The 21,157-nt window shown below is 32.9% G+C and overlaps 1 protein-coding gene across 1 annotated transcript in view; it reads left to right on the plus strand.

Moving 5' to 3' along the window:
- The window catches only part of Glut1 (Glucose transporter 1), a 174,120-nt gene that overhangs the window by 141,494 nt on the left and 11,469 nt on the right, over window positions 1-21,157 (plus strand). Inside the window, 6 exon segments of the mRNA XM_067792041.1 lie at window positions 2,615-2,893; window positions 2,960-3,237; window positions 3,299-3,421; window positions 9,127-9,330; window positions 9,407-9,546; window positions 14,514-14,617. Coding sequence (XP_067648142.1) covers window positions 2,615-2,893; window positions 2,960-3,237; window positions 3,299-3,421; window positions 9,127-9,330; window positions 9,407-9,546; window positions 14,514-14,617 — 1,128 coding nt within the window.

The raw sequence follows: 21,157 nt of genomic DNA on the forward strand, positions 1-21,157 counted from the left end.
TCCAGTCAGAATACCCGTCATGAGTCTACAGTCCTCTCTTTTTAATGATAGGAGCAGTCTAAGGTTGTAAGACCTACACATAATCTTCGACACTTTACAGCCCCGCGCTTGAACGCACGCCTTTCCCGCTTGGTCGATCATGTGCACCTCTTGCATTCGCTTAATCTCGTCCAATCTAATTGGGACGTCTACGGAGCAAGATTCAAGGGATGCGCCCTTTTTAGCTAGTTCGTCCGCTTTTTCATTCCCATCTATTCCCATATGCCCTGGGACCCAATATAGATGTATGCTGCTCCCTGCCCCGATTCTCTCCAGAGACTGCTTACACTCTAACACGCATTTAGATGCTGTTATATGCGAGATTATTGCCTTAATTGCTGCTTGACTGTCAATATAAAAGTTAGCACGGTTGCAGCTTAAGCTGTTCTCTTCCAGGGTTTCTACTTCTTTGGTTACGGCTAATATTTCCGCTTGGAAAACGCTACAGTAATCCGGCAGCCTGTAAGATCTACCTATTTCCGGATCAGCGCAGTATAACGCAGACCTAACTCCTTCCACTACTTTGGAACCATCGGTGTACACATGTATCGTTTCGTCCGCCATTTGCGCACCCTTGCGCCAACCTTCCACCTCTATTGTGGCCTTAAAATCTCCCTCGAAGCGCATATAGGGAATCAGGTAGTCTGTTCGTCTTTTGATTGATGACGCTATACTACTATGGCCATATGGTCGGCGCTCAAGTTGCCCCGAAGCACCGAGCCTGGTTGCGGTCGTTAATGCTTTGTTCTTTGCTACCAGGTCTACAGGTGGAATGTGCAGAATGGCACACAGTGCAGCCATCGGGGTTGTTTTCAGCGCTCCCGTAATACTAAGCATTGATAGTCTGCATACCCCCTCTAATTTTTGAGGTATGTTGTTTTTTGTGTGGCTTTCCACCAATCAAGAACTCCATAGTATAGAATAGGGCTTACAATCGCTATAAAAACCCAATGAGAAAGAGAGGGCGATTGGCCCCACGTCCTAGATATTTTGTGCAAGGTTTCTCCTATAAGGTCACCCCTCCTAACTTAGGCCTGGTCCAATATGGGACCTTGTACCTTTTTGTAACCAAGATCATATCCGTCTTCTTCGCATTGACTTTCAGACCGACATTAGATGCCCAGGTATGAATATCCAGAAGCGCCCGATCCATCAAAGAACTAATCGTTGGAAGGCACTTTCCACTTATGACAACTGCAACGTCATCTGCGTAAGCCGTAAGTTTTACGGGTCCCTCATCGAATTGCCTGAGCAGTTGGTTGATGACCAGCGTCCACAACAGAGGTGATAGCACCCCTGCCTGCGGCGTGTCCTTGTCCACTGATCTCGTGGCCTCGTACAATCCCCATTGTGATGATTTTCATTATTTGCTACCACATAATCTTAATTTCAAAAACTCTCCCTTTCAAAGTCTCCAACTTTCTTCAAAAGAAATATTGAAATTTGAAGCCTCCAGTTCCAAAAATGTGTGCCTCTCAAAGTTTTAAAGGATTAGAACAAAAATACTCTTTTAATAATAATAATTTATTTTTCTTTTGGAATCGAAAACGAAGCAGAAATTTTAAAAACTTTTTGACATGTAAAGATTTCTTGCTCGAGAAATACTAGAAAATGTTTAAAATTATCCGGCCTATAACAAACTTTCCGTATTCTGGTATCCCCTTCTCTATCCTAGAATGAGTGATTAGAGGTTATATTATCCCCCCAGCCGGTTATGAGGCTTAGAATATACCCGCGGCAGGTATTTCTATCTTAAGAGGCCACTAAAATACCAAGTTCATTCAAGGGGTTGTGAGTGCAACCCTTTCAAGGTGTTGCCAGCGAAATATATAGCTTCTCAAACCCCATTGTCAACTTCACCTACCCGTGGCGAATCCTGTTTCTTTAGCAGCCGAGACTCTGGCGATCCTTAGTTACTAATGGGTCTGGGACGTGGGACGGCGTTATGGCCTTGAAGGTTTCATGTGGTCTTACTAAATCGTTCCCGAGATGATCGGGCTAGTACATTAAAGGTGCGTGTTACCGGAACGTATCGGATCTGCATCCGGCAAAGGACCAACAACATCCATAACAATTCCCAAAGCTTTCGAGGAGTGTAGTTATCGCAAGAACAACAACAATAACAACAAAAACAAGAGGTTATATTACATTACATTTTCAGAAATGGAAAGATTCCTTATATGATGAATCTTAAAAAATCTTTCAATTTCTCTAGCCTAGTTTTATAATTTAAAATCGTCAGAGCCTGGCCAGCTAAAGAAACAGGATTCACCACGGGAAAGTGAGGTTGAAAATTTGGTTGGAGAAGCGCCGAAAGGGTTGGGCTACACAACCCTTTGAACCATTTGGGTATTTCAGATGTCTCTCATTGCAGGCATACCTGTCGCGGGTATATTCTAAACTCCCCAACCCAGTCATTCTAAATTTCTTTAAATAATCATGCCGTGTACCGAATCAAACATATTTTAGAAGAAAGTTTGAATTTGATATAAGAAATAACAGGATTGCCACGTAGTCTCACACAAATTTAAATAATTGACGTAATCCGAAATTCGAATCTATTGTCTCAATACAGGTCTTAATACATCATTGGTGCCAATGTATATCTCCGAAATAGCGCCACTTAATTTACGAGGTGGATTAGGAACTGTAAATCAATTGGCTGTGACAATAGGTCTACTATTATCCCAAGTATTGGGAATCGAACAAATTTTAGGAACAAATGATGGCTGGCCTATTTTACTTGGTCTAGCAATATGTCCAGCAATATTGCAATTAATATTACTGCCGGTATGTCCAGAATCGCCCAGATATCTGCTTATTACAAAACAATGGGAGGAAGAAGCCCGAAGAGGTAAGCTAATATATAGTGTTAGCAATAAAAAATAGAAATTTGAAGTACAATTTTATCGTCACACAGCGCTGCGACGACTACGTGCCTCGAGTTCTGTGGAGGAAGACATCGAAGAAATGCGCGCCGAAGAACGTGCACAACAATCCGAAAGCTATATCTCCACAATGGAACTTATCTGTTCACCCACATTGCGGCCGCCATTGATAATTGGCATTATGATGCAATTAAGTCAACAATTTAGCGGTATTAATGCGGTACTCTACTACTCAACGTCGCTATTTATGAGTTCCGGCCTGACGGAAGAAAGCGCTAAATTCTCAACGATAGGCATTGGTGCCATTATGGTTTGATTATAAATATCAAACACTAAATTGATATTAATATAACTGTTTAAAAAATTCACAGGTACTAATGACACTCGTCTCAATACCGTTAATGGATCGTACTGGGCGTCGTACACTTCAGCTATACGGTTTAGGCGGCATGTTCATATTCTCGATTTTTATAACGATTTCATTTTTAATAAAGGCAAGTAAAATTATAAAAAGAACCAACATTCATGGTAAAGAATGTTTGGTTAATATAAATCGGAGGGCAAGTATTAATAATAAATTTTTTAAGAAAGTTACTTAAATATTTTTATAAAAAATATATATACCTATTTGTGGTTTGTATCTTTAGAACTAATTTAAAAATAAATAGTGCTCGTTTTATAAAACTAACTTACATACATTTTTTTTAAATATAAAACTTCAGTTTCAGTACCTATTTGTATTAAATCAAATTAGTCTTAATTAAGTTAGGTCCTAAAAGTCTTGCTGCATGTTATGAAAGAATGTTTGACAGATACATGAAAGTTAAAAGAGTATGAGATTTTGCGTATATTTTTAAAACCCTATAGGACGTTGATGATATGCGATATTAATGAACCCAAAAGAACTAATAATTATGGCATGGAAAAGCATATAATATTCCAGTTATTTCAAAGCATACAATTTAAAAAAAATACCAGCAAAATGTACGAGTAAAAAGGATCATAAAAAAGCATGGGCACGCTTCGCTTTCCTTATTAAAAACCAAAATAGAAGCGCAGAACTTTCTCGTTACAGGAAGTTAAAGATTTCTTGCAGCTCCGTGTAGTGACTTTTGAATTTTATGTTCACGGTCAATGGAAACAATAGAGATATGAATAACTTAAAAATAAACGCGAGTTCCAAGTACTCGTAAAGTTCGATGTGTAAAAAAAACGGGTGTACTTCTAGAAAATTACGTTTCTAAATTGAATAGAGCCCGGCCAAGGGCTGAAGCACCTTTACCAGAAACAAATTATTTCGGCCTCTTTTCAAGATGCTGTCGGAAGTTTATTATGGTATTTTTGGTTTATTATCGAATATATAGCGAATTACTATCATAGGGTTTTCTGTATGTTATAGGTATGTTATTTCCGAATCATCGCCTTTTTGTTGGTTTCTTATTGGCATGCTATCGAAGGGTTACAGATGTGTCATCGATTTTACATTGAAGTTGTATCTGTTTGTGTTTGATAACAAACCGATGAGTCGTATTGACAAATCGATAACACGCCGATCAGAAATTGGTGATCGAAAATTTTTTGTATAATATAGCGCTAATTATTCGTAAATAGTCGGTTACATGTCGATAATAAATCGATATCTTTTCGACAACATATCCACAATTATTTGATAAATAATCAGTAACGTTTCGATAGTCAATATCTTTTCGATAACATTCTGATACATTTCAATAACCTGTCGATAAATTTGATATAACAAGCCGATAATTTCTCCATACCAAATCGATATCTTTTTAACAATAAATCGATAAATGTTGTCTAACAAATGGATTACACGCCAATGTGAAATTGATGATACACCCGATAACTGAATTCCGGATTCACTCGTACCGTGAGAAAGGAACAATTAACAATTTTCAATTCAAAATAAACAAAACGTATATGAAAGTATTTTGCATTGGCGCTACGCTGTGAAATTGTTTTGTGCAAGTCATGCAGAGCACAGCATGGCATCACCGACTTTTGTCTTAAGCGTAGTTTAACCCATTACTTTGTTTTGAAATTTTCCTGCGCTTTAGTTCTGCAGATCTATTTTGGTTATTCAAAAAGAATTGAAATATGAATATTTTTTTTTTATTAAATAGTATAACTTTTTTTGTTTTTACATGTACATAGCGCAATTATATATGTAAATAAGTTTATTGGCGTATATTCAGTACACTTTTTATGCTTTAGGCTATACATTTTTTTCTCACAAATTCCTTTCTAGCTAAATTAATTTGTGTTTGCATGCTTTAGTATTTATTAAATATTTTAAAGTACATTTTTATTTAATAGGTTAAGTGTTTGAATAAATGAGTTTAAAAAATGCTAAGAGGGAGCAATGCCCAAATCGTTACTTATTTAAAGTCACGGTAATGTTGAAAATAGTTTTCATGTCAGCCAGATCATAATGTTGAAAAACTTTGTATTGCAAAGTTATGAGGAAACATTTGACCACTAATTTAAAGTATTTCCTGTAAAGCAATTTTTTTCTTGCAATAATGTGTATATAAGGCCATCCTCTGGTTTCTCCTTTCGTTCTAATGTGTTCTTCTATTTGGTGTAATTTTTTTTAAACTAAGAATGTACGTATATGTAGAAAAAAAAACTACACTATATAGGTGGTGCATGCACTGACATTTTACGTTGCCCAAGATTATGTGCGACTGGATAATTAACAGAATAAAAGATGTATATTGGAACGATTTTCCGTCATCCCTTGTCAAATTTGGTTTTGAGACAAACCGGTTTCGGCGTTTGCCATCATCAGTGTCGATTTTCGTTCTGATCTGTTGTTTTCGTTTGTCCTGTATTTATAGTTCGTAGGTATATGAGCAGGTATTGTCAAATTGATGCTTGTGTATATTTAGTTATGTGTATGTGCTGTGTGTTCATTCAGAACAGGGTGGTTTACTAATCGATTTGTGTGGCTGAATGGGGTAGGTAGAAATCTGTGATTTTAGTCGTTTGACCTTCTTTGTCGGTTTTTTGTTTTGGTGTGTTAATTGTTTTGTGTTTATTTGTTGTTGTGTGTTTGTCTGTTGTACCTGTGTGATTAAGTTGTTTCCTGTAAACAAGTTTTAAAGGCTCGAATATTGTGTCAGAAATTGTGTTTATCTGTTCGTTTATTATTCTACCATCGAATGTTTTCTGTTTGTAGATTTCCATGTTTTCGAGTACGTTGAGACGTCGGCCCTTTTCTTGTATGTGAAGAACCCTAACTGTTTTATTGATGTTTGCTGGGGAACATTCATTCTCGACCATGTGATTTGCGAAGTTAGACTCGGGTATAATGTTTGGATTCCGTATTTTTTTGTTGTAATCTCTAATATGTTCTCTGAACCTCGTTCTTATTTGCCGTCCTGTTTGTCCTATGTAACTATGCTGGCATCCGCAGGTAAGCTTGTATACGCCGTGGCTGCTAAACGGATCCTCTGAGTTAATGTTAGTTCTTAGTTTTCGCCCTAGATTGTTCGATGTTTTGAATGCTGTGTTAATGTTGTATTTTTTAAAGAAGTTTGCCAATTTATATGTTGCTTTTCCAGTATATGTCATAGTCGTCCAGCTATTATTTTCCTTTTCATTATTTCTTTTTGGTTCTCCATTTATCCTTCTGAGCTTATCTACTAGTGCTTTTTTATATCCGTTGTTTGCAGCGATATTATATATGACCTCAAATTCTCTCTTATATGGCTCTTGTGTAAGAGGTGTTCTTTCAAGTCTATTTACCAAGTGCCTTAATGCTGCATTTTTATGATGTTGAGGATGATTTGAGGTATTGTGTATTATTGTGTCGGTGGCCGTTGACTTTCTATATATGTCATAGTTAAATCTTTTGGCTTCTTTATCAATATTTATCGTGAGGTCTAGATAGTTGATTCCTCCGTCTTTTTCGGTTTCCATTGTAAATTTTATATTGCCGTGCTGTTTGTTGAGGTACTCCAGTACGAACTCTTCGTTATTAGTAGTTAAAACGCATATTATGTCATCCTCAATTACAATTTCGCTATGGGATATTCTGATTGTAGGAATAGCCTTACTATTCTGAATTGCCAATATATCTTAAGATATGTTTAATAAAGTTTTGACTGAAAATCAATTACAATATTTCACTGAATCAATTTCTTCCATAAACCAGCTTCTACTTAACAAAAAAAAAAAAAAAAAAGAAAGGAGTGTATTATTAAATCTAAATATCTCTTAAGTAATATTTGGCGGCCACCGTGGTGTGATGGTAGCGTGCTACGCCTACCACACCGTATGCCCTGGGTTCACACCCTTGGCAAAGCAACATCAAAATTTTAGAAATAAGGTTTTTCAATTAGAAGAAAATGTTTCTAACCGGAGTCGCCCCTCGGCAATGTTAGGCAAGCGCTCCGAGTGTATTTATGCCATGAAAAGCTCTCAGTGAAAACTCATCTGCCTTGCAGATGCCGTTCGTAGTCGGCGTAAAACATGTAGGTCCCGTCCGGCCAATTTGTAGGGAAAATCAAGAGGAGCACAACGCAAATTGGAAGAGAAGCTCGGCCTTAGATCTCTTCGGAGGTTATCGGGCCTTACATTTATTTTTTTTTTTAATATTTGGACCAGATTTCTGTTCATACTTTCACTTTGATAAAGGACTGCTCTATATACAATACTAACAACTTTAGAATAAATATATAATATTTTTGAAAACTTTTGAAAAAAAAGTGTTAAGAACATTGCTCGACATGATTTCAAATTATAATACAAAAGAAATCTTGATAAATTTCAGATTCAATTAAATAAATCACTGAAAAAACTCATTTATTCAAAAGTCTCTCCCCTGCAAAATGAAAAAATTCTCGACTTGGCAGGCTTTTTACCCTCTGCGAAAGAGCACACTCACAAAAAATTGATTTCTTTTTAATTTAGATTGTTTCTCATTTGGCTTTTAATTGCTTTATTTTAATTTTCAGCTAAAAGAGTGGAGTAATTCTTATTAAACTTACAAATTTTCTTACAGATGTACTTTTATGCATACATACATACTTCTTTTAAGAAATCACTATGAACATGTGTATGTTGATTTAAAAACGAACTCCACTAATTTAACTACTTTTTAGTTTACTGAGGAAATTCGCACAAAAATTTCAAGCTATATTCAAACAAACCGTGCCACTCAATCACTACAAAAGACTTAAGACACGAACTCACGCAAAAGTCCAATATATAAAATTTACGTGCACCATTTTACAAAGCAAAATTAACCACAAAAATATTTTTTTGTTTTTTGGTTTAATCGAATCAAAATTTATTACACTTTTAAATACAATAGCATACAGCAACAAATACACAAATGCTTTAAGCAATCACCAAAAAACACAGAGATTAAAATTATTGTATATACATGAACACATGTGTATGTATGTATAGACAAAAAGTTATAGAAAGTTAGATTTTTTGTAAATGTCAAAATTTCACAAAACATAAAAACTATCTCACGCGCTAAAACAGAGAACACCGTTAGAAAACTAAAAACAATAAAATAAAATATTTTACCAAAAGTGTGCACAGCTGAAGCTTTTCGTGCAGCAAAAACCACTTAACATTAAAATCATTTGTAGGTGAACTTTTTTTGTTTTGGAAAAAAAAAGTAATAAAGGTGACGAGACTTTCATTAAGAATCTTAATTTAACTAAAATTGTACAAAAATAAAATTTTTGAAAAATACTTGGAAAATATTTAAAATTAAAATACTAACTGTAGATTAAAGCCCTCTTTGAATGCCGTGTAAAAATATTTTGTAAAAATCGCTCTATTTCATGCAGCCGTAAAGTTTTGAATGAATTTTTTAAGTACTGGTCTAGAAGCAATGCAAACATTAATACTAAAGTTGTGTAATTAATACAAGAAGAGCATAACAGTTAAACTATTTACTTCGACGCAGCATATATTTTAATATATTAATACATATTTTGTTGTTTTTTTTTTTTTTTTTTTTTGGGAATTAAATTACAATATAATTTTGTTTTTATTTTAAGTTTAAACTTTAATTTCTCTATGATTTGATTTGTTGGTTATCATATGAAACTCGAAAAAAAAAAAGAAAATATTACAGAAAAGAAAAAGCCTACAAATCATCGAGAATTGGGTAACTTCACGTTTTGTATAGGAGTTTTTTGGTTATGTACAGGAAATGATCGATTGGATGTCATATTTATCAGTGGTGTCAACGCTTGGATTTGTCGTGTTCTTTGCGGTGGGTCCAGGCTCCATACCATGGATGATCACAGCTGAATTGTTCTCGCAAGGACCACGACCCAGCGCGATGGCGATTGCTGTATTAGTCAATTGGATAGCGAACTTTATAGTCGGCATAGGTTTCCCTAGTATGAAAGTAAGCAAAAATAGAAAGTGAAGCTTACACAACTCAGAATATTTAACTTAAACACATCACTTTTCTTCCTCAACAGGCTGAATTGGAAAATTATACATTCTTACCATTTAGCGTTTGTTTAGCCGCATTTTGGATATTCACTTATAAGAAGGTTCCTGAGACTAAAAATAAAACGTTCGAGGAGATTTGCGCGTTATTCCGGCATGGCAACGGAAGGTATGCACTATTCTAGAATATTTAAATATAAATTTAATGGTATATAAATATTTAGGTATAAAAAACAAGAGACTATAAAATTGCGTAATACTTACGGTACACTAATTTTCATCACATCATCCAGCAACGTATAAAAATAAATCATACTCACTTCATATCACAGATACTTTTATGTATATCTTGTCAGTGCATAAGAAGAAATACTCTTAAAACTTTTGAAGAAATCTAACTATTAGATATAAGAGGTCCTCATTTCATTAGTAAATTTGTTAATGAAAAAAAAAAAAATGCAAAGGCAATCGGTTATAAAGTTGAAATAGTTTGTTAAAGCAAGTGCGGCATTTTTTGGAACACTTCCATTAAGGTTTTACAAGAACTGTCCTCATTTCTAGAAATGGTAAGATCCCGATTCATTAAAATATAAATCCTATATCTGACGTAGTATATTTTGTTGTAGCTAAATACTGTTTTTGTTATACTTCGAAACACTTTTTCAGAGTAAATATTCGACTAGTTTCCTTTTTTTCACCAATTACTTTTTCGCAACTGGATTCTGTTTAAGAACTGACTTTTTTGGGAATGGTTTAATTTTTAAAACAAGTTACTTGTTCGGACCCGGTCACTATTTTCAACCGGTTACTTTTCTCCAACTGGTTACTTTTGTCCAACCAGTTAATTAAAAAAAAACAGGGCTATTTTAAACAATCGGTTCCTTTTCTGGAAGAGGTAATTTTTTTGGAACCTACTAGTTTTTGTAACTTTTGACTTTTTCGGAACAGTGACATCATTTCAACTGACAACTTTTTTGAAACTGGTTCCTTTTCGGTTGCAGGTAGTTTTGAACTCGTTACTTTTCTCCAACGGGATACTTTTTTGGAACAGTTATATCATATGAACTGAATACCTTTTTGCAACCCATTTATTTTATTTTATTTTTTTTTTTTTGGGAACTGGTGATTTAATTAAACTTATTGCTTTTTGCGAACCGGATGTCGTTTATATTTCTAGAGTTTGTTACTCTTTTGCAACAGGTTACTTCTTTAAATTTTTTGAAATACCTCGAAAATCTTTCGCTAATTGACCATATTGGAATAGTGTGGCTAAAGTCTTTTATCCCGAAAACAGTTCCAAAATATCTCAAACCAGTTCTGAAATAGTTCCAAAAAAATCCCAAAACAGTTCTGACATCCATGATCAATCCCGTAATGGTTACAAAATTATTCTCAAAATTATCAAAAAATGTTCTAAAAAGTTTCGTAGACAGTTCTGAAACGGTTTCGACATTACTCCAAAATAATGCGTAAACAATTAATAAAATCGAGAACAAATGAGTACTTAAGTTAAGTAAGAACTTAAAAACAAGCCCAAAGCCTCATTTTCAAAAGCGCATTTGGAAGCAGAAATACTGGAAGAGTTCCACTAACTTAAAAAGCACAGCGGCATGAAGACGCGACCTCTCTTTGAACTCTCAATTGGCGTCAGTTATCATAAAATAGGGATAATTACTGATATGACGACGACGCAATGACAAAATTGCGCGATGATGTTGGTCATGACGTTTAACAAAACTCCGAGCTGCTTCACAAGTTACTCCGACCCATACACTACAAAAAACCCGAAAATTAAGCCGAGAAGGTCGATATTACCATTCCGAAATAGTCTCAAATTGTTCGATCCCAATGTGATCTCGAGAAAATCTCAAAAGGGTGAGTTCAGTTTTCGAAAACAGAGTAGTCCTAGATAAGTCTCAGTAAACTTACACACCGGCGGAAAGTTTAAGTTAATTGATAGACGAAGATATATCTGTGCTAACAGTATCTGTAGATAGCCTATTCTTACAAGAACTTCACTATCGATAATACCAATAGTAGGTGAACTTACTAGTAATTGATTTTCATCAATGGTATTAAATATCGATAGTAGCTCGCGAACTTTTGTTCAAATCTATACTCACTACCAAAATTGAACGCTCTCAGCTTCTGTGAAACCATTTGCGATTAATAAAGAGAGCATATCTACTATGATCAACCCCTTTGCCATGCATAAGTGGAAACTAATAAGACTCACCGACGAAAAAAAATTGTGCAGCATTTAACCAATTTATGCCGCTTGCAAAAACGAATTATTTCATGAAACTCTCATAAAAACACAGCAATAACTAAAAATATATTTTTCCAAATAACTTAGGCAACATCTGCACAAATATTAATTACTAGTTAATTTATCAAATTTTAGTTTTGTATTTTTGCTTTTTTCAATTTAGTTTAATTACCAATTAGTTTCATTTAATTCATATTGCATTGAGCTTGTCATATTGTCACTATTAAAAATTTTGAATAATTTTATTGATTTCTTGTCCTAAAAAAAAAAAAATTGTTAACAAAACAAAACAAAAAATAATAATAATTTTGGTTTGGCACAATAATAATCGTTATAATGTATACGTTACACACAGAAGGACATTCCGAGATAGTAGACTGTATGGGTAAGTTGCATGATAAACAACAAAAACAACAACAATAAAATATTCACATTAAATACTATAAACAATAACAAATAAAAAAGCGAAAGACAAAAATTAAATTACAATTTTGTTTATATTTAACTTTTACTTCTTTTAATTCATTACATGGGCTTGACCTTGCAAATACACATATATACTAGCTATTCTAATGTTTATTGTAGTTTGTGTTTTTGCAAATACTCTTCAAGAAATGCTTTAGCGAGCTCTATAATTCATTTTTACATATTGCGTTATTTCATTGTTCTCAGTTTTTATTGTCATAATAATTTATTGATACTCTTCAAATTAATTCTTGAATGTTTTAAGTGTCTGCTTCCATGTCACTATTCTCAATTAAAACCTTTCATCAATATAAATTTTACACAAATCAATCTCAGTATCGCATTTCTACATATTTGTTCCTTCTAAATTCTCCATCATCGAGTATGATTCTGTAAAATTAAATTAGCTCCAGTTTGTTTATGGAAAATGTTGTTTCTTCATGCATACTCATATTTCATAAAACTCCCATTTACAAAGCATAATTTTATGTGTAGACACCCTAAAGGTTACAATCACTTTTTTACAAGAAATAAGTTTATTTTAATAACTTACCTTTGTTTCAAATAATTATTATTACTTTTCATATATCTTATTAGTTTTTACATACTTGTTTTATTAACATAATTTTTGTTATACTCACTTACCTTCGTTTAGCGAATACGGCTCCACACGCCGCGAAAGTAACTCAACAAATGATATTGAAATAAGCCATCGGAACTCGGAAAACGAGCATTCAAAAGAACATTGAATTTATTTTAAACTCTGCTTAAATACAACATATATTTATAATTTGTTTTTATATGTACTTAAATTTCAATAGTAGTGTTAAAGTGCAATTTTTTTATTTTTTATTTACTTAATTTTAAAAATTTTGTATATATATATTTGTTTATTATAATTTTTGTAATATATTTTCAAGCTTCGTTTTTAGCTTGCGCTAAGTCTCGATAAAACTCACAAATACATAAATAGTATGAAAATAAGAAAAATGTATATGTGTCAACTACTTTTTTCTGCGTTAATGAGGAACCATCCTGATCTCCAAAAACCCAAAGTGAAGCTAACGTAGTACATTTGATCTTTTCCAAGGTTTAAAGGGAAATTTTAATTATATGATTGTGAAAGTATTACGTTTAAATTAACGACCATAACTATAGTTTTCAAAAAATAATTTTGAAAAATAAATTTGAAAAATATATTCATATATACATATATCGACGGCAAAAGTGTAATACATATTTACCTATTTTGCCTATACCCAAAATTTTACTGGAGAACTTCTTTCTCGATTTTTTTTTTTCAAAATTACTCTGCATCAGAACACGAATAAAGTAGTCCCCATTGCAGAATTTTATTTATGAAGGTGATATCTTAGCTAAAAATGTATTGAAGGTATGTATACTGGAAAAAGGAAGTTTTGAAAAAATTCTAAAGTAAGGCGGTCTTACTAACAAAGTTGCTTCTATCATTAAAAAGAGAGGACTGTAGATTCATGACGGGTATTCTGACCGGACACTGCCTTCTGGCGTCACATGCTCTTAAATTAGGCTTGGTCAGTGATAGCGGATGTAGGAAGTGCGGGTTGGAGGAGGAAACGATCGATCACGTTCTGTGCTCGTGCCCTGCACTTGCCAGGCTAAGACTCCAGCTATTAGGAGTGATAAAGCTGTCAGATCTAGAAGCAGCAAGTGGCTTAAGTCCTAGGAAGCTTCTAGTATTTGCCAAGAGGACGGAGTTATTTTATGACATAGGTCCTGGTTTTTGATAGGGTTTTTCAGTTTGGTCGTTAAAACAAACTTCTGGTAACACTACGGACTCAATCAGTCTATGTGAGGTCCTCATGGACGGCCAGTTCAACGTAACCTAAATAAGGCGGTCTTAATACATATTCCCATTAAAGGAGTTTCTTTTTCTGTTAGGATAAATATAAATCTGAAAATTATAATTGTGTTTCACTTTTATGCCTTATGTACTTGGCCTGGTCCATTTTGTTTTGCGGTTTTATAAATTTTTCTCTTTTAATTTTCAATTGACACAACCCTCCGTCTTACAGTAACGCTCTGAAACAATGAAAAGAGGCCTCTTAAAAACACTTCTCACTGATCAAATCATATTAAAATACTTAACAAAACACACACGTAGTATTCACAAAAAAAAAAAAAAAAAAAACACAATTATTCGAAAAATGTCGTCTGAATAAACGATTATAAAACAAAACAAATACACTATCCAAAAATAAAGCTTTAGATAAAGTCACATGACTTATCGTCTACGGCACAAAACAGAAAAATAAATGTTAGAAATGCAATTATAATTAAAAATTAACCAAAATTTAGAAAAAAAAAAACAAAAAAACATTGCTTTACACTTAAAACATAATCGTAGAGTGTGCGAATTTCAGGAGTATGCTAAACTGCACAAATAGCTTGGAGCCTCAAAGTATGAATTCTGGCATCGAACATGCCGCATTGATGGTATCTGAGGAAAAGACCCAACATGACTCACGTAAGAATCAAACAAACAATTTTTCTCTAAATCTCAACTTGTTTTTTTGTTTTTCATGTATTATTTGTTGTTTTGTGTTTGTGTATACACACATATTAATTCACTAACACCAACAGCAATGAGAAATATAATTAATTAAAGTACACAAAATCTTTCATCTCTATCTATACACCCATATAACATATATATGAACTACCTTATATTCTATATACTTCCAAAATAAAAAATGTCTGTTACAAATACAAATATAATAACAATGTACCAATGTAATGATGTTGCGTATATTGTATTCGTGAAAATATGTGCATTTGAATACTAACAAAGTAATAAAATAATTATAGATTCAAAATACCAAAAAAAAAAAAAAAAAATATTTTATAAAGTGCGAAGCCTACACAAATTCATAATTAACAATTATCACAACAATCAGTAAGCGCATAATAATTAATTAATCACTCATGCTTTCGTGTGTTTTTAAATTTTTTTTTGCTGATTTATTGTTTCAATTTTAAAATTTTTAAGCTAAATTTATTTTCTATAATTAAATGCTGTCCACTGTTTTCCTTAGCTGAGCGATATGCATTATGACTGCAATACAATTATACAGTTAAAGCAACCTTATGGCGTTTTCTTTTCTGGGAAATATGTTACCCTTATGTTGCACTTTCAAATTCAAATTTTTTGAACAATGTCACCTGGCGCTTCGAAAAGCGAACGCACAAACTTACGAGAGAGCAGGGCGACATTATTTCCAGAAAAGAAAACGCATTAAAAACCCGATTGCGACTGCTACGATTTAATAATTATTTGGTAAATGTGACCTTAATTTTTTTTCCGTTACTTTCACGGCGTAGGGGGAGCACTGAACTTGCTTCAATTGTTGTTATTAATGTTGTTATTAATGCTACAAAGCCCTGAAGAAGCTTATAAAGATTAGTGAAACTTTGGGTGTTAGCAGTGGAAATTTACTTGTTTTATTCGCACTAAATCCGCTTTAGTTAAGATAAGGCTAAAGAATTTGTGTCAAAGCATTTTATATTCAAAATCGTTGAAGTTCAAATTTTCTAAATGATTTCATTCAGTAATCACAGTCTTTCATTTTTGATGAGCAACTTTTATCATAACTGTAATTATTTTAAAATTTTATTGAGCTCAAGGCCGGTTTTAATAAAAACAAATAAATATGTTATTGTTTTAATTTATTTTTACTCAATATTTCGAATTCAGTCTGAATTCATCATCACGAGCTAGAAATACACAAAGTTAAAGAAATGTTACATATAGTAGACACACCTAATGACAAGAAAATTAATTTCAAATCCGACACTTCTAATTGTGCATACGCATACCGCAACCTTATAAAAAACAACAGACACCCCTAATGCATTTTTCATAAACATATACATATGTATATGTATGTATGTACTTGCATATTTACACCATCGTCTTGGTGACAACAACCACAACGCTAGGATGATCAGCTGAATCGTTACTGTTTTGCCGTCTTATGTATTGATGTTTTCCAATATTTTTGTTTACAAAAACTGTTCTTTAGTTTGTTTATATTTTCTGTTTTATTATGTTCAATACCTTTGTTACATATAATTAGTGTTATACGATTTAGTCTTCTAATCACAGTTGAAGAAGTAAGTAGTGAAGTTTTGTTTTAAAATTTTTTGTTTGTGTATAAAAAAGGGCTTTTTTCGTTTTGTGTATCTCTAGCTCCTGATGATGAATTCAGACTGAATTCGAATTATTGAGTAAAAATAAATTAAAACAATAACATATTTATTTGTTTTTATTAAAACCGGCCTTGAGCTCAATAAAATTTTAAAATATTTTATATTAACGGCCAAAAACATTCTACGTTATAACTGTAATTATTTAAATTAGGCGTGGTCACTGATAGCATATGTAAGAAGTGCGGGTTGGAGGAGGAAACGATCAAGTATGTTTTGTGCTCATGCCCTGCGCTTGCCAGGCTAAGACTCTAGATATTAGGAGTGATACGGCTGTCGGATCTAGAAGAAGAAAGTGGCATAACTCCTAAAAAGCTTCTTGCATTTGCCAAGAGGACAGAGTTATTTTATAACATATGTATTGGGTTTTAATAGGGTCGTTTCAGTTAGGTCGTTAAACAAATTTCTGTTAACACTACGTACTCATTTATTCTATGCGAGGTCCACATGGGCCGGCCAGTTCAACCTAACCTAACGTACCATAACTGTAATCGATTGCACACGAAATACATCTCGCGCAGCTCTCATTTATGTTTTTAAAAACTTTTGTCATATGCTTTCATTAATCATTGATACCACTTACCACTGTATTTTTTGCTGAAGCTTATTTCTGTTAAATCATAACAATTCTTACATTTTTCGAAAATTTACAACAAACAAAGTGTAACAATAATAAATATGTGTTTTTATGTAGAGAGTAAACCAGGGTTAAAGGCTTATAAGATCATATCTACGGCATCTTATTTAGGATAAGAAAATAAAAAGATAAAACTTGTTTTTAAACATAATTTACACAAACCGCACTTCTTTTGCTAAATTGACCTTATATTTGAAATTCTCTTTTTAAGTCTTAAGTCGACAATTGGCATTTATTTAATGGCTATTTTGTTATTATAAATTTTATTTGGACAATTTTCGAGAAATAAAGTTCGCATAAAACCAACCAACGAGCCAACTGTAATTTCTGCTGATGTTTTCCCTATCCAACGCCAGACAATTCCAAATTAACACACACCTACGAGCACACAATACTAGGAGCAAAAGTGATTTGCAAATTGTTCAGTAATTTGATTCTTTTTTTATTTGTCTCTTACTTAAAATCTTTATTGAATTATATAACGAAAAGTATCAAAACCAATTTTAAAATCGTTTTAATAAAATTCTTAACATTCGAAAAGTGTTTAAAGATCATGAAGAAAATGTTTAAATTTTTATTTGTAGTTTTGGGAAGCGTTTTCAATATGCAGTTTTGTTGTCGAATTAATTTTAGTCTGCCAAAGTGCAAGTTGGAAATCTCATTGATATTTGGGGATTTTGTTTGCTTTAAATTTTTTTCATTTACAAAATTAAATTATGAGCTTAATTCTGTATTCCGAACGATAGCTCAGATGAACGATTCGCCTCCAAACGATTTCGTCTAGCAATGGTATTATCTATCATTTTCGATAGGCCTTTACGTTTCTTACTTAATATCAAAAAGGAAGGCGAAGCAAATGTCAAATAATATGTTACCATCGTATAACATAATGCAAATACAGACGCTATTCGTCTCTGAGGCGAAACGAACGTTCGTTCCGTAATAGAGAATGAGGCCATAAATTAAATATGGAATAAAATCTAAAACACCTATTACGAAATCAAAAATCAATGAGAATTTGGCAGACTAAGAGGAATTGGACTATAAAACTGCCTACTTGAAACGTTTCCTAGAACTCTAAAAAAAATAGAAATTTTTTCGAAGATTTATAAAAAATGTCTCGAATTTTCTATGTTTTCAGAAACGTTTTTGGTTCACGTAGTCGATACAATTTTGCTGCTATTATTTCACTAGCATATGAATTCATAAATTGTTATTATTTGAAGAGTTGAGATCAAAGTTTTGAAGAGAAATTTTAAAAAAATTAGAATGTGCCAATTTGTTTGTCAATGAATTTACTCTAACAAAGTGCGAATTTCAAGGAGCTAACGCCTACAATTAAATTTTGTGAACTTTTTTATTGAAGAGCACAAATTCTTAAATATAAAAGTAGACTTCGTCCATTCGTTGGGCCATATAGGTATATGTGTGCAGTTTTAAATCACCCTGTATATTAAGAAATTGTCGCTAACTGCTTGCAATTTGAGTTGATCTTTTGGATTAAACTGTAAATTAGAGATTGTTTAAAAATAAAATATAATTTTTAACCCTGAAAGGTATACTCTCGCGAATCAATATTTATTGTTTTTGTTTATGTACATAATTTACTGGAAATAAAGCTGCTATCGACGTCTGAGTGAAGGATTCTCTGTCACAGCTATGCAAAATGCAAAATCTCAGCTATCTTTAAAAAATTATAACCATTTTTGAATAAATCTCTATCTTCTCAGAATTCGTTTCCAAATCCACCTAGAGATCTCTGCATAAATTCAGTGCGGTTACAATTAAGATATGAGGCTCATCAGTCAATTTCAAGATTGTGTTTTTGAAAAACAAAAAAAAAAATGGATATGGTTTGTTCAATCAAATACCGAGATATGCTTTTATTCCACTCAGCCGTCGATATACAAATAAAATCTAGAATATCATTCAAGTTTTGTAATGTGTTGTGCTTGTGGTTACAAAATATTAAATATCTCTTATTCATAATGAAATTCAACATATTCTCTTTTTTTCATGAATTACCTATACAAAAAATCGGCAATTTTTGATTTACTATAAAATATATATTTAACTGCATGATAACATATCCCAACTATTATTTTAATAAAAAAAAATGTTTAACAAAAAAATCATCATTTGGCTAAAATTGTCTTAAATTTGAAACGTATTAATAAAAAAAAATTTTGATCAAAAATCTAAAATAATCGGACAAATTTGAAAACAAAAATAAAAATTGCAATGAAATTATGTTTGAATAAATCAAAATCAAACTTCATCAACCAAATCAATCGGATCTCAATGAATCTTGTATGGGCTATATTCAAAATTGCACATCTTTTATGAAATTAAAACATCCAACCAACTTTTATAAAACATATTAATTAAAAAGTGTTTGGAACCACTTCGTTCTCATTAACGGTTGAAGGTATGGGTCCATATCCGCTAAGTGATGGCACAAATCTTCTGGGGCCAACAACAAATCTGGCCAGCAGCTCGACATGCTACACCAACTACGGAACGAACATTCATACGCCAGTGCCGGCGCGCAAATGTCATTATGACTACACGTATGATCGCGATAGTTTTCGACGACATTCGGCGCATGGCAGGATGTCAGGTAGCATAATTAATTTACAATTTCGGCAGTACTATGTATGTACCTTCACGAGAATCACAATAACAAAAAAAAAAAACTCACTGCAAATTCAAAAAGAAATTTAACACAGCAAGCAGAAACATCAGCAGCAGCAACTAATTTATGCACACAAATGAGCACACAGTCACACTAAACACACACACATACATGCATATCAACTAAAGTTCAAACTCAAAATTGTTTAAATTTTGTAAATTGATTGCTGATAATATCCAAAATCTAAAATCCTACATTACCAGAGAAGTGAACTACTCATGTGGCCTGGAAAACGTTGCGTTGAGCTGCGGTATTTCGTTAAGCCCAATATGACGTTAAATCCGTTAACCGAACATGAACGCGTTGCGAACACGTAACCGTTAATAAATTATTTAGTGGTGGCATTTGTACACGATTGAGAATTTGCGATCTACCCAACTCTTGGTTGGACAGGGTGATAGTTTTATTATATTTCAGTGTATTTTCTGTGTGTAATATTTCAGTTTATTTTAATTCTTAAATTTTGAGAATAATTGGTCGGTTTCTTTCTCTAGCTTCTAAATATTGCCTACCTGCATATATGTAATACTCCTATATTGCTACAAAAGGCTAGGTACATTCCCAAACATCAGAGTGCCGATATATTGCTGTTTAAACGTTTTTGTTTTTGTATTCAATAATCGAACGTACCTAAATTTAAATTTTTTCTTGTCACTCTTATGCTGCTACAAACACAAAAATTTTATAGGCTGTCTTGTTTTGATTTCGAATTCAAAACACATTGCGACCATTTTCTGTTAGCAATATAGGAGTATTACATATATGCTAAGGCTGTGAACTGCATCCGGATTTTTCAACTGTCTGGATAAACGGGTTATTCGAATAACCGGATAGCAAAAAATGCGACTATCCGGATATCCGGATTCATAAATGGGAAATCGAGATATCCGATGTTCGGCTATCCGGATACGTAAACGGAAAATCCGGATATCCGTATGTCCGGATACTGGAATATAAAAGTTGAATATCTGCGTATTAGAATTGAATGAAGTAAACATCGAAAAATTATTCACAAAATATGTTTGTAGATTATTAAATTAACGTCAAAAATTAAAAAGCTACAATTTTGCAAACAAGTGAAAATAAGAACAGTGCCATTTGTTCATAATGTGACAAAACGCTGTTAATTGATTTAAATGCCCCACGAATTTATTGTTATTAATGTTAAATAAACATATATGGTACATCAATTTGTTGATTTAACTGGATATCCAAAAGTACGGTTATTGACCGGATCTTCATAAATCCGGATATCCGTATAGTTTCACAAACGAATATTAACCGTGTCAACGGATATCTGTATGGATATCCGGATATTCGAATATGCGGATAGTCCCAGTCCTAATATATGCCTACCTGCTTAGAAAAAAATTCAATTGAAAAACAAAAACCACTTAGTCGAGCAAAACTAGTATGTTGCTAAAATTTTTGTTGCGTTTCAATTGAAATTTTGTTTAAGCGAACAGAAA

The sequence above is a fragment of the Eurosta solidaginis genome, chromosome 5, assembly GCF_040869045.1.
Source record: "Eurosta solidaginis isolate ZX-2024a chromosome 5, ASM4086904v1, whole genome shotgun sequence".
Lineage (NCBI taxonomy): Eukaryota > Metazoa > Arthropoda > Insecta > Diptera > Tephritidae > Eurosta > Eurosta solidaginis.